The sequence below is a fragment of the Periplaneta americana genome, chromosome 16, assembly GCF_040183065.1.
Source record: "Periplaneta americana isolate PAMFEO1 chromosome 16, P.americana_PAMFEO1_priV1, whole genome shotgun sequence".
Lineage (NCBI taxonomy): Eukaryota > Metazoa > Arthropoda > Insecta > Blattodea > Blattidae > Periplaneta > Periplaneta americana.
The window spans coordinates 11500497-11515756 of record NC_091132.1 but is presented as its reverse complement, the minus strand read 5'-3'; the positions used below and the strand labels follow the sequence as shown (position 1 = coordinate 11515756).

The window sequence follows — 15260 nt, the reverse complement described above, 5'->3', positions numbered from 1 at the left end:
GGGAACAAAGATTCAATGATTTTCACATATATGAGCATACGTAACAGAACCACTTACCTTATTTTTCTTACTGGTTAACTGTCTTCTTTTTTGTACATTCCAGAAGCCTTTCTTTCTCTCATCTCCTAATGAAGCTATGAACAAATCATCAGAAATTGCACTATCACTAATGTCACTGCAAGATTCTTTACTTGTGCCACTTTGAAAGAACAAATCATCAGATAATCCACTAACACTGCCTTCGTCTGGGCCCACACTTTCATCCAGATTTTCTTCAGATTCACTACCAGAAGGAAGTGCAGCATTCTTCGGCTTATGAGGCAGTAAGAGCTGGGTTTGAATGGACTTTTCAGTAGAGACATCTCTTAATTCCAAGGCATCCAATTCGCTACCACTATGACTTGCTTTCAGCAGATTGTGTTTTAATTCCACCTGTGCTCCTACGCTATTGAAAAAATTCCCCGAATTTCTGAAAGCACTCTTATACTGAACTGTGTGCCTCGACTTTTTGTGCTCCGGATTTGATAATTCGTTTTCCCACGATGTTGACAATACCGAATTTCCATGCCTAAGTTTCAAAACTTGCAGTTCTTTCTTTGTTTTGAAACTCCTGGAATAATTTAGTTTACTGTTTGCACCACTAACCACGGAATCTAATTTCTTATTGTCTTCTGCTTTAATACTGCTGGTTTCAGGAGTATCGCCTAAAGGCTTGCTTGGCAAACCAGCTGTCTTCATGTCTTCCAGCTGCACCCCAAGCGGATCTTCATCTACAGATTCAGTAATAGTAAATTCGTTTTTCAATCCTTCAAGCGGACGAGTGCTAACTATGGAATGTACATTATCCTCGCTAGTATTTTTTCTCCCTGAAACTTTATCAACACAGCTGTCTTCTTTATCTTCGTCTACAGTTATGGAATGTTTGCTTGAGCATGTAACACCATCTTCAGGTGCATTAACCAAATTAATTTTCGTACTTGAAGTGACGTATCTTTCCTCCACCTTCTTTTCATGCCTCTCCTCTGCACGTGCACAGTCATCTTGCGAGGCAACAATGTTACTCTCTGACTTGATCTTTGCTAGTTGAGTAACCAACTCGTCCACAACCCATGACTTCCGTTTGTCCATCAAGATCTCCTGATCACTTCTACGTTCAGTCTGAGTCTTGGAAGTTGCATGTTCCCTGCGCAATGGGTGCTCACTACTATTATTTAAAGCATCAGTCTCCTTATCTTCTTTCAGATTATTTTTGGTACAATGTGGAAGACCCTATGAAAGAAAGAAAATATCCGTTATTACTAAACTACAAAAAATTCCAGCACACACGAGAAAAAAGTATAACCACATTTAATTTTTGCAGAAATACGTCGTTAATAGACAATGGGTCAACTGAATTAAATAAGTAATAGTTATTTACGATATTAGTGTCCTAACGTTTCATATTACAATACGAGATTGAAAAGTTGTCAAATGAAGCCACATTTTATCCACATCGATAAACAATTAATTTTTTAATAAAAATAATTATTGACCACCTCTGTGGTGTAGGGGTCAGCATGCTGGTCTCTTACGCAGAGGGTGCGGGGTCGATTCCCGGTCGGGTTGAATTTCCTGGTTGAGGTTTTTTAGGGTTTTTCCTCAATTGTAAGGCAAATGCCTGGAAATTCGGGCCACAACAGCCCTGAAAATCACCGGCCTCATTCATCATCGAAATCATATTCATAACAAATCAGTAACATAAATACAGTCGCCATCTAGTTCACAACAATAGAACACAGGACTTCAGATTTCAACCAAAAGATTAACTCGCGATATGACTAAAGATGTTAAAGCGAGTATAAATAACAGCGAGGGGAAAAAATATATATATATATTAGTTTTGAACATGTCTTTTGTGGAGAGACAATTATATTATTATTATTAGTTTCTTCCTGTGAGAGGTGATTCGTTTATGTTTATTTAATTAGTCTACTGTAAATATGAGATAGAACAGATCAGTCGAATGTAACTGTGAGAAAGACAGTTTCCGTGATGTTACAAAAAATAATGTTAAAATGTTCAATCTCATGACTTATCAATTTAATATTAACATTTGTTAATACATGTTAAATATAATTATAAACGTTTTCGCCTTTTACGGCATCATCAAATACAATTTGCTTCTACAATATCTAAATTACATAGTGGAATTTTTGTTTTCTCTTATAGTAAACGATCAAATTGGTGTTATAATAATAATTAATAATATGTAATATGATTTTATGCTCGACCATGCCGAAATGTAGTAATTATACACCTGGTAGCAGTCCTTTAATGCATGTCATTAAAGTACACCTATTCATTAAAGTTCAGGTTTTCGATTATTCTCGGATATGCAATCGAAAGACAATGAGGGAAACGTCACTGAGGCTGGAAATCCAATACTGTCGCAGAAGGTTATGTTCTGTTACTATAATAATTAGCGTTAATTGTAAATAATATTCAAATAAATTCAGTTTATCTCGTTTTTCAATTCTAAATCAATTTCCAGGTTATATCAAAATTAGTTCATGTTATTCTCTAGATTATAACAAGGTCAATGACATTATTGTTCCTCTGAAAAAATCAATACTTTCGCGTCTGCGCACATCTCACAATTTACGAGCTATGCACAAGGTCACTTCCTCTCTTCAGTCAGATGCGAATAAAATGAATACTTCTGAATAATTTCAAGTTAGAAATATGGTCGAGCATAAAAAGTCGTATGAAACTTTCCTATAATGGTAATTAAGACGCTTGTATGAAAATTATGAAACTCGCTTGTGCTCGTTTCATAAACAAACATACTCACGTCTTAATTACTATCATTATAGGCTCGTTGCATAATGTACTATTACATACTTATTTGTCTCAAGTTTAAAGTCCACGAAACGAGTTTAATAAATAGTTAAAAGACATGAAACAGGTGAATGGATTTAATTTCTACATATTCATACACACAATTTAATGGAGATTCAGAATATGTAAATTTTCATATAGGATGCCATTTAAAAAAATCAAGTTTACTCTCACACCCTGTATACCTGAATAACTTTTTTTGGAACACTGGTATCATATTGTATGGTTTATCTGCAACAACTTTTGTATAATTTTTTTTTTATAAAACTAAAATTTAAGAAATTATTAGCAATATTCCATATTTATTGTTCACCCTGTATATTATTGATACATTATCACAAAAACAAAACTAAGTAAGTTTGCCTATCGTTACGAATTGGCCCATGGACCAAAAATGTTGGACAAAGTGTCACCAAATTATACGAAGCACATAGTTAACAACAAAGCTGGGTCAGATATTCACTGCTGTGACTATTCTGTGACGTAAGCAAGCATTTGTTTTTAAATTACTCTAGACATAATTCTCAAGTAACATGTTGCACTGCAGTTTTCCTTTATCTGTAAGAGCTATATTACCTTATTTAATGCATTTCATATTAAAATTATAAAATTTGCAGTCAGTACCAGAGAGAACTTGTTAAAAAAATTTAAATATCACAACTGGTTACACGCTGTGTTAATCGTTACTGCAATGCCATCTAACATATTGTAATGTATGAAACAAGTTTGTTATAGAACCCTGTCCTACACAAAGTTAAAATTGTGCTGAGCCTGTATAAACAAACAGCTGTCGGCATCCTTGTAGCTATGCACACAATAACAGACAATTATAATGAATGATTCATACCTCTGAAGCATCCTGGTCACATGTGTACTCCTCTACATAAGCAGCTGGAACGAAGAACGGTCTCTCTGAAGAGCTTCGTATCACTTGCCACCAATCTGAATTAGTTTTCTTAATTAAAAACAGCCTTTCACCTTCTTGAATCTTTATTTTCCTTTCATCCTTTGATATATATTCGAAGTCGTACAAAACTCGCAAATGTATACCTTGGAAGTCTTCTGACATCCTGTCCTCTAGGTACAATTTATATCATCTTGCTACTATCACTACTCATTGCACCACCTGAAACAACAATGAATCCTCATTTCTTGCTACACAAAGGTAAAACATCATCAATTGTTATGTAGCAACATTATTTCCGGTGTAGCCCCACCTTCCACATTCCTAAGTTCTGGCAGGACTCCATTCTCCACGGTTCAATGATGCCATATTTTTAAGTTTCACTGGCTTGCAAAAATTCATTGTCTACTGATCTGAGGACACTGAAAAGCGTCGTGAAGAGTCGCCAGTTATTGACAATGCAGGAATATTTCACTCACAAAATCTATCAATCAATCAATTAATTTTGACTTAAGATATACAGTAGGCTAGGGTGACCAGATTCCCAAAATAAAAAAATGGTACACTTATTACAGTTGACATGAATCAACATATCTAAACATTCATTATTACTTGTGTTTATATGTCAGTGAGCAATTAGGTCCAGTTTTATTTATTTTAAAGTAATAAATACTACAATGTTTACAATAACTGGGCTATAGGCCTAATAAATAATTATACATAATATAGTAGTAGGGATACTTGGCTTAATTCATTATTAACGTTTTTATACTGCATTGCAACTAGTCTGGATTAATTAGGTTAACTTATGTTTAAAAATGCTTCAGGTTAATTTGACCTTACACCATATCCATGTCACTGTAATCTGAACTTGTTTCATAATAAAATTTTTTGCCTTATATTACCTTTTAACTATTTTAACATTCTCCATGAAGATGAACTGTACAATCTGCATCATACTTCTTTGATGAGAATTTGCTTTGTGCTCCATGTTCGCTCTAGATTATGGTGGGGGGGGGGGGGGGGAACACACTCACGTGCCCCTGCAGCCTTGGAGAGCAAACTACACACCATCTCATCCATGAATGCAAAATATTGGAAAGACAAAGGAAAATTCTGAAGAACCAGATTGTATCTAGTGGAGGGAATTGGCCAACCACTTACAGTAACCTCACAGCAAGATATACAAATGCATTCTCAAGATTCATTAAATCGATTGACTTCGACAAATTGCAGTAATACCGCAAGTCAGATGAGATGCAAATGTATCATATATATTTTTAAGTCTGCAGAATTAGAATTTCAATATAAAAGAAAAATTCAATATCACACTTGTATATAAGTATTATACAGTGTATATATATCAAATGATAACTGATGTAAATATGTTTTAGTTTTACTTTTATTTTTATTTACTTTATTTTATTTTACTTTTATTTTCTTTTTGAGATTATACTAAAAGCCAGGTTATGAACCGACGAAACAGGAAGTAGTTGGATGGGCAAGAGGAAAGTGCGGGTTAGAGGGGTAGCCTGTACAGCGATGACACGTTGAGTGTGGGGGATGGAGGGGAGAATGAGAACGGAGCTTTTCATTGGACCTCGCGTGAAAATGTCGTCTGCTAACGAAAATCTGGCAACGGAATCACGGAGACAGTGTAGCCAGTTCATTTGCAGTACCACGTGCATTACGAGTCACATTTCGTACCAGCATCATTAGCTCGTGCTTTCTTAAAAACAGTAATTTTAATTACTAATATTGTTGATAGTGTTATCGAGAACTATATACAGTAGTTATTTTAAACATATCGGTGACAAACGCTGAACACGCTTTGAATCTCGCACCACTATGTGGCAACAGAGCTCAGAAAGAGAACAGAACGTTGCTTCCGGTTTAGTCGGTTCATAACCTGGCTTTTAGTATAGACATATATATATATATATATATATATATATATATATATATATATATATATATATATATATAAGTAACAATATACATCCATAAATTAGAGAAGGATTAAAAAAAAAACACTACCAACATTAAATAAAACAATCACCTCCAACTTCGAAAGTGAATAAACTTTAACCACCTCTGCTAAGATAGAACATACAGCTAAAAGAAAACTAAAACATGTAATATTACTTTTGTAATGGGGCATGTTGGGGGGGGGGGGGACACGCACGCACACACACACAACCCCCCCCCCCCCCAATTGCTTTACATAACTGACTGTCAGTCTCCTTTACGCCAAGCAACAACACGGTTCGATCACCTGAACCAGCCATCGTGGTAAAGTCACTGAGGATGGAGAAGCATCTCTGAAACATGTCTGACTTTTACTAATTTTTTAATAATTATATTATATTTATAGTGTTCCTATAACTGTAATATATAATTTTTTACGTTTCTTATCAAATCTATGAACACTGTATAATTGGCCCAACATGTGTGGTTTATCTTTGAATATGTGCCAAGGCACTTTCCTGTCGATCCAGAGTTGTGCTTGGGCGCAGGTTCAATTCCTGCTTGGTCTGATTACCTTGTTGGGTTTTTTCCGAAGTTTTCCCCAACCATAAGGCAAATGTCAGGTAATCGATGATGAATCCTCGGCCTCATATTGCCAAATACCATGCCACTATCACCAATTCCAATGCTAAATGACTGAGTTGTTGATACAGCATCGTTAAATAACAAAGTAAAAAAATAATAAATAACATAGGTACTACTGTGCTACATTATATAAAACACAGCTCCAGCTGGACTATTTTAAGCAAAGTAAACACCCATCATACATTCATGTTTTCAAATTAAGACTTCACATAGCAATCAATTATAAAGTGGGCCTCTGAAAATTGGTTGTAATACCACGTTGCCTGAAACAAAGTCTTGTAACAGGCAGTTCTCATTCATGAGCAAAACTATTAGCTGAAAAATGAGCGGACTTGACAAGAAATGGTACTTTGATTAAATGAAGAGATCTTTATCTTTATAGGTTGGACCTACTGACTAGTTCTGGCTCCATTTCAAAACAAATAATAATAATAATAATAATAAAATCTGCCTGTCATAACAGGTGACCATATAGGTCCGGAAAACAATTTAAAAAATGCATAGAGTGGAGAAAAGCATTTGATTAGGTATCATATTGTCATCCATTGTAGCCTACTGATGTATTCATTCCATTTATACGTATTTTGGTATTTCTTTACTGTTGTTAGAATGTGTGATATTAATTTGTAATTAGGTAATCTTTTATATACAACATGACTTAGTGCTTTCCAATTCTTTTATATCCTGCTATTGGTCTTAAAAATCGCATTTCAATTGTTTCCATTATTAGTCTTTCAACTGAAACATTTATGTGCTTATATTCGAGAAAGCTGATCTCACTTTCTGTTAACGCAGTGATGTCATTAATAAAATTACAATAGATCTTGGATGACTGAAATTATTACGTGTTTAAATTGACTTTTGGTCAGTCTTAAATCAAATACTAGAAGTATTTTTATAAAGGCAGAAGGATGGGATGAAATAATTTGCCTGTATTAGTTCAAGAATGAGAGACTTCAACATTAAGTACAAGAAGCATTCAGACCTTAAATTTTGAGAATGAAATTTTAAGGATTATAGGCTAATTCTTCAGTACTAACAAAGACATCAGAACAACATAAACTGCCACACTTCCACACATGGTAAAGAAATAATAAATTGTAGTCTCCTTACCTAGAGTTAGGCATGGAATTTATCTTAGTCCACACAGTTTCTCTAAGTTACCTTTCAATTACTTCTGTTGCTAACTTATCAGGCACACACATTGAACTAACTAATGGCAAGCTCACATTTCTCATTGTGCACTATGAGATATCAATTTTTATGGACTAATAATTACTACCACCAGTGTTTCTTCTGATGACACAGCTGCAGGTATGACATTAATAACGTCATGTAGGAGAGGGAAGATACTGCTTGGTCTGTAATATCAGACTGGAAGCAGATTAGTAACAGTTGGAAAACATTATACAATACTAATGTAAACACAGTATGTTTAATTTCAAAACGTGATTGCAGCAAATATTCGTACATTCACTCATTCGACAAAAGAGAAATGCTTATTTCTAAGGCCGTAGGTCAGTTGGTAGAGCAGCTGGCTACGGACTGGAAGGTCCGGGGTTCGGTTCCAGGTGGTGACAGGATTTTTTCTCGTTGCCAAACTTTCAGAACGGCCCCGAGGTTCACTCAGCCTCCTATAAAATTGAGTACCGGGTCTTTTCCGGGGGTATGAGGCGGTCAGAGCGTGGTGCCAACCACACCACCTCATTCTAGTGCCGAGGTCATGGAAAGCATGGGGCTCTACCTCCATGTCCCCCAAGTGCCTTCATGGCATGTTACGGGGATACCTTTACCTTTAGTTGCGATCAGCTTTGTTAAGTGTGTGCTTCGTACAATTTGTCCAACATTTTTGGTCCATGGGCCACTCGTCCACTTGTTATTTTCGTCCGTAACTATTTTCGTTCAGACTATGTATAGTATCATCCAACATTTGGTCCAGAAGAAAAATGCCCAAACCATAATCATCCAATAACATTTGGTCCAGGAGGAAATTTGTGTATAAAACACAAGAGAACAATATTCACTGCATGGCGATTTATTGAATATTTATGGATATCAATGTCATTTCACTGGTAATTTGCTTCATTATAGTCATATGCTGGTTTGATTTCAGCAGGATTCACCTCCAGTCTGTATGCTATTGCTTGCAGGTATGTATTGAGACATTCTTATTCTTTGTATTGCATATATTGTTGTACCACATGAGTGAACTGCTTTGATTCCAAACATTGCAAAATGATAATAGAAATGGACTTCCAGTGTTTCAGTATGCAGTATCCTTCATATGCTTATGTGGACCAATATGGTGCTGGACGAAGTGTCCTGAAATCCTTGGAATGGAATGGAATATCGCGAAGGGTAGCACTATGACCCAGCACTGCGACCTTTCACGATCTATTGCGCTAATCCTCAAGTTAGGCGCATTCCCAAATCCACACCAGCTGACTATGCTAAGTTAATTTTTAATGAAAAATCCCAGGCCTGACCGGGACTTGAACCCAAACAGACTGCTTGACTGGCTGGAGGTCTGACCACTCACTTGTCAGCCACCATAGGAGACACTGAAATCCTTTGCACAACACTTCATTACGATTATACACGTCTGGGTTCCCACATGATATTTCTCGCATCCTCACTTTACATAAACACAATACTAAAATTGGTGTCCAAGTTTTACGGATTTCACAATTATTCAGTTTTTTATCATGTTGGTAGTGAAATTTTCGTTTACTGTTTATTTTCTTGATATATCTTATTCAAAAGAAGGACATGAATTAAGTTATATAATTTCAATGGCTTAGAAATGATACCGGTACCTCATATCTGTAAATTTGCAGGTGAATAAAAAAATGTTTTAAACGTTAATTTTTCTCAAAATAGGCTAGACAAACTTTTTATATAGCTATGTTGTTGCTTTGCAAGATCTTCTACTTGACGACAAATTATTGGTTTAAAACTGTGAACATAATCATCAGGCTTCGAGACTTGGGACCCAATACAATAAGTTTACTGTGCATGTACTATAGGTTGACTCGCTGCAAGTAGTGAAAGGTAGAGAAGTGTTCATGTAACAACATTGCTATTTAGAATGGAGTACAGTAGTATGGGGGAACACACACATATGTACATTCTGAAAGTAAATATACATTACACAATGACAATGTCAAAAGAATGTGAAAAACATATATTCTCCTGTCTTTTATAAGCATTTGTGTTTAATTATACACAGTGTTAATGGAGGAAATGAACATTTAGCAATTTTAATTGTTTCATTTATCCTATTGGTCGTCTTTAGGAAGTGCAGTTACAGTACCGAATTGAATTGTACTATAAGATGCATTTTCAGTGTCTCAAATGTAAATCTTTTTCGGTTATCTGGCAAACAAAGTTTTACTGTGAAAAGCTGCGCTCTACGTCGCATGACGTGGTAGGAGCAAAACGAAAAAACTTATCATTGCAGTCTCTAAGAGACAGTCCTTTATTCTCGGATAACTCTATGTCCACTAATTTGCTGTTTATGTTACATAATGTTCCATATCCGTTATTTTTACATAAAATTGATTTCCACTTCTGTTTTACACGTTCAGTAACTGGTGTACTTGGTGTCTCATTAATTCTCTGTGTCATTTCCTCAGTTAATTTGAGGGCTAACGGCATCGCTTGCTGACTTTTCTAACCATGTAATAGTTTCAGACACAGTTTGAAAATAGGTTTGTATGAAAACCAAATTATTCGTCAGAACCTTCAGAACCAGGCTATTTGTTGGCATTCATTCTACAGTACCCCACCCACTGTACGCTTTACCACTATACTCAGTACGCTGTTATGCTGATTTCCCACTGAACTGCTCTATTGGGTCCGAAGTGTCGAAACCTGATAATCATAATGTAAATAATGTAGTTAAACTAAATTACCATTTTTGTAGATATGAGGTATCACTTCTTAGCCATCGATTTGCAATGCTTCTTGATAAAGTTTTGCTTTCTACAGTCCACATGAATGACATTTTTATAATGCCAAAAAGTAAGATTTAATTTATAAATTTTCCAAGTTAAGTCTGTTCTTATAGTTAATTAAGTGTGCAATTTATTCTGCATGAATTCTCACAAAATAGCTGTTAGTATATTATAATGTATTCTAATAATACTTTGCTATTTGTGAATTTCAGTATTAAAATGAAACACAAATATTGCAAGGTATTAGCGAATCTTTGAATTGAATTGAATTTAAGAGGGGGAGAGTTATAACCTCTAGCACTGTGATCTAAAAGATCTATTACGCATCCCCGTCATAATATCCTATCAGTCCAATAGTTTGATTTTGTTAATGAACTGAATCAAACTACGGACTGGGATAGTTGACAGCTCATCAAGCTTTGAAAAATGTTTATTATTCAAAATGTAGTAGGCCTAATTTCTAATCATTACGTTATTTGATACAATGGCAATTTTAGACATGGTTCAGAGCGGCAAGAATTTTAAATACTGGTATGGTCCTGGTATGACTAAATGATCCCAAATCAGCAATAGGAAACATAACTAAAGTAAATTTAGAACATACAGGCCTATACGAGTAAAAGTTTATCTAAGACATTTTCAAATCACATCTCAGGGAAGAAATATAGGCCTAACATTAATGAATTTCCTTACATATTGGTCTATTTCAAAATAAACTGACTCATCTACTAGCCCAAAAAAGAAATTGAAGTTGTAAAGAAACCAAAACAACAGACAACAATTGACAGGGAATGAACAAATCTCAAAGAAAAAAATAAACACCCAAAAATATAATGAAAATGAATATCTGGAAAAATAGACGTAAACATACAACATAGTCCAATGCAAAAAAATATATATACATTTTATAGTAGTATAATACTATATATTTCTCGTTGCCAAACTTTCAGAACGGCCCGGAGGTTCACTCAGCCTCCTATAAAATTGAGTACCGGGTCTTTCCTGGGGGTAAAAGGCAGTCAGGGCGTGGTGCCGACCACACCACCTCATTCTAGTGCCAAGGTCATGGAAAGCATGGGGCTCTACCTCCATGCCCCCCAAGTGCCTTCATGGCATGTTACGGGGATACCTTTACCTTTTTTATAATACTATATATATTTATTTAACCTGATAGAGATAAGGCCATAAGGCCTTCTCTTCCCCTCTACCAGGGGATTACAACTGCAATATTAAGAATATAATTACAATTAATATTACATTTACATTACAATAAAATCAAAGTACGAAAACATTACCTGGTTAATAAACGCCAAACAATTTATTATAGAAGTTAAGGACAAAGAAACATTTTTTATTGGAGTATAAATTAAACCTAGGACAATAAAATTATAGTGATGAAATTATCGGATATTGAAATATTTTGTGTTAGAATGAGAAAACTATTTACAAGAAGCCATGTCTGAACGAATATATATCTACATAGGAAATTAACTACTTTACTCTAAACTTACAACTTTACTAATCACAAGTATTTAACGAACACTTCATTAGAATATAAATAATATAAATTGCGGGCCTGTGTGTAGTGAGAGACATAGGCATATTCGGGAAAAGAGATCATTTTAATGCAAAAACATGACCCAGAGATGAAAATAACAGACATTAATGGTCAAGGCTATATCCACAGATTGGAAAGAATAACAGATTTTGCAAGATAGGGCAAAGGATCACAAGGGTAGATTAGATCAATGTGGGGGAGTTAGATACGGTAAGGTTAGTTTACTTACATTTCTTGTGAATTTCATTAGCATGCGACATATTAGTGCTGATATAAAACGTGTCACATACTTCTATATAAAACTACTCAATGGAGATTTTAGACCCCAATCTGGTAAAATTATTATATTTCACAAACATAGGTTAATTTATCCCTTTTTTACTGCGATTTTAATAAAAAAAACATATAACTAAAATATCTAATATAAGATCCAAAATTTGTGTATATACCCAAAAATCTACAATAAAATAACCACTATGACACCATCTGAAAGAGTTAAGTAGCCTATCGAGAGCAAATCAAATTTCGAGTATTGTACTAAACCTAACCTGATTATAAATAACAATTTAAAATAATGTCATTTTAAACTAAAGGGATTTACAATCAGGATACACATTACAATTACATTAAGAAAACAAGGACAATTTGACACAACAATTTGCAAACAAATTTGTAATGTCACAATCTTTCGTTAACATTATCATATATTTCTGTACCTATAATAATATTCTCACTTAGCCTAAATAGTAGTATCATTATTAAATACGTACGGATATTGTAATTTCCTACAGTTCATACCGTAAGATGATATCCAAAAATGTATATTCTGGTACGATATAAAATATTGGGTGGTTTAAATATTGAAGTATCGTAACTGCTGACCAGCTAGAAACATATATTTAATTATATAATAACGTAACGTTCTCGAAGTAATTATATGAAATATAAATGTTGGCTAAATATACTTACACTATTTCATGGGCTAATACTGTACATACTAGAATATCAAAGTAAACTGCGTACATATTACATTTCTATCCAACACTTTCTCCGACCCTTCACCAACCACCTGTGGAATGCATAACATTTCTGGATCATGCACATCTATAAAACGTCATATTCTACACCGCGGGAAATTGAAATCTGGGTTCAGTAATTTAGAAACAAGACAAATTATCGATTATATACACAGTTGTTTATCTCGTAGTGGTAATTCTGTTTTGATAATAATATTAAAATTATGTAGTCCTCTGCATATGGCTTTCGCATTTGATTAATCACGGTTATGATTTATCGATGCTACATTATGTCGAGAAATTTTACGTACTCCTTGTCAAAACTTCCCTACTGAAGTAAAATTTCCCTTCAAATCAACTCAAAATTGAATAATGACCCTGATCATACATACATATAAAAATTACTATTTTTATTTTAGTGGGTTATTTTACGACGCTTTATCAACATCTTAGGTTATTTAGGGTCTAAATGATATGAAGGTGATAATGCCGGTGAAATGAGTAGGGGTCCAGAACCGAAAGTTACCCAGCATTTGCTCATATATTGAGTTGAAGGAAAACCCCGGAAAAAACCTCACCCAGGTAACTTGCCCCGGCCGGAAATCGAACCCGGGCGACGTGGTTTCGTGGCCAGACGCGCTAACCGTTACTCCACAGGTGTGCACGAAATTGCTATTATGACTTATCGTTGTTAACAACTAAATTATTGCATGCTGTTGTGATCTCTCAGCATTTCACTGAAATAAAACTTAGCTATATGTAACACAATAGAATTTGAATAATTTCAATAATTATTAACGGGTAGCTCAGTTGGTAGAGAGTTGGTACGTTGAACCAAAGGTCCTAGGTTCGATGCCCGGCCCCGGAACAATTTTTCCCTCGAAATTATTCAAATCAACTTTACAGGGAGTTATACCTGAAATCTTGATTTGCACAATAGAATTTGGTAGCCTACTCGCTTTTTTCACAGTAGATGCTGGTAGTTATTCCCATTTTCGCTAATACAGAGTTTCTCAACTCTCTTGACGATGACGCCCTCTTTCTCTCGCCTTACTATAGTGCGACCCTTTGGCCTATGATGTACAGTAGAACAGTTATTCTTAACCAGGGGACCACGGCCCTTCTGGGGGTCAAAGAGTAGTTAAGGGATGAAATATGTGAAATTTCTATTTCCTACATTTTTCAAGCTAGAGAGTTAATCTTTTAATATAGCAACTTTTTGTTATTAGCAGGGAAAGGATTTATATGTAAATACATATTTACTTATAAATCTAATATAATTTATATTTTGCATTATCTTTATGTTTCACAATGTGTAGAGTTGAAAAATCCTACTTTTATTTTCCATATTTTTCCATATTTTAGAGTTTAGTACATATTTTCGTTAATTTCCATATATTTTCCATATTTCATATAAAACAGTCCATATTATATTAGGTTTAACAATAAAACAAAACAAAATTCCATTAACTTTTAAAAATACATTTCAACAATAGAGATTTAAACACATGTTCAGTAATCCCTTTAACATCAGAGTTATTTGAAAATTAGCAGTCCTATCAACAATGGGAAAGTAAGTTACAAAACTGTATTAATTTAATTTAAAATTTTTAACAGACTTCAGTTGTGCAGCTCAACAGTTAAATGCCAGTCAGAGTACACATAGGTTCAGTTTTGTAAATCATACTATAAAGACGGTAAATATGCCAAAAGTACGTCATTCAGTCAATTTAAAATCAAAACTAACAAGTTACATTTCAGAATTTAAAGAAGATGGTTTATCAACTGACAATAAAATATTATTTTGTAATTTGTGTCAGTGTGCAGTATCATCTACACAAAAGTTCCTGGTGCAACAACACATTACAACTAGTAAACATCAGGCCAACAAACAACTAAATTCCAAGCAGAGACAGTTGTTTTTAACACAACCAACAACATCGAATGTAAGATCTGAGTTTAACATCGACCTGTGCCGTTCTCTCATCTCTGCTGATATTCCTCTCTACAAACTAAAGAATAAGGTCTTCAGGGAATTCCTTGAAAAATATACTCAACATACAATCCCGGATGAGTCAACACTTAGGAAGACGTATGCTCCATCCATCTACGATGAGACAATACAGAAGATAAGAGATGAAATTAAAGATAGTTCAATTTGGGTTTCCATTGATGAGACTCCCGACAAAGAAGGTAGACTTGTTGGTAATGTAGTTATCGGTTTGTTAAGTGAACAATATTCTGAACGAATTCTTTTACATTGTGATGTTCTAGAAAAGTGCAATAACAAAACTATAGTTAAACTGTTCAACGAAGCTATGGGTATCCTGTGGCCA

The 15260-nt window shown here is 34.6% G+C and overlaps 1 protein-coding gene and 1 long non-coding RNA gene across 3 annotated transcripts in view; one reads left to right on the top strand and one right to left on the bottom strand.

The window, feature by feature from the left end:
* LOC138691276 (uncharacterized) overlaps window positions 1-12644 on the top strand; it is a 30984-nt gene extending 18340 nt beyond the window's left edge. The window contains exons 3-4 of the long non-coding RNA XR_011329790.1: window positions 8508-8544; window positions 8662-12644. This is a non-coding gene — a long non-coding RNA (uncharacterized lncRNA). The remainder of the gene's footprint in view (window positions 1-8507; window positions 8545-8661) is intronic.
* Window positions 1-13421, bottom strand: part of LOC138691274 (rho GTPase-activating protein 12-like) — an 87072-nt gene extending 73651 nt beyond the window's left edge. The window contains exons 1-4 of one of the 2 annotated variants that reach the window (XM_069813110.1): window positions 12878-13421; window positions 12679-12793; window positions 3725-4003; window positions 58-1269 (exon numbers count right to left, since the gene is read on the bottom strand). In XM_069813110.1, coding sequence (XP_069669211.1) covers window positions 58-1269; window positions 3725-3946 — 1434 coding nt within the window. In that variant the 5' untranslated portion in view covers window positions 3947-4003; window positions 12679-12793; window positions 12878-13421. The remainder of the gene's footprint in view (window positions 1-57; window positions 1270-3724; window positions 4004-12678; window positions 12794-12877) is intronic. The other variant, XM_069813109.1, reaches the window with a different exon arrangement.
* Window positions 13422-15260: the final 1839 nt, after the last annotated feature.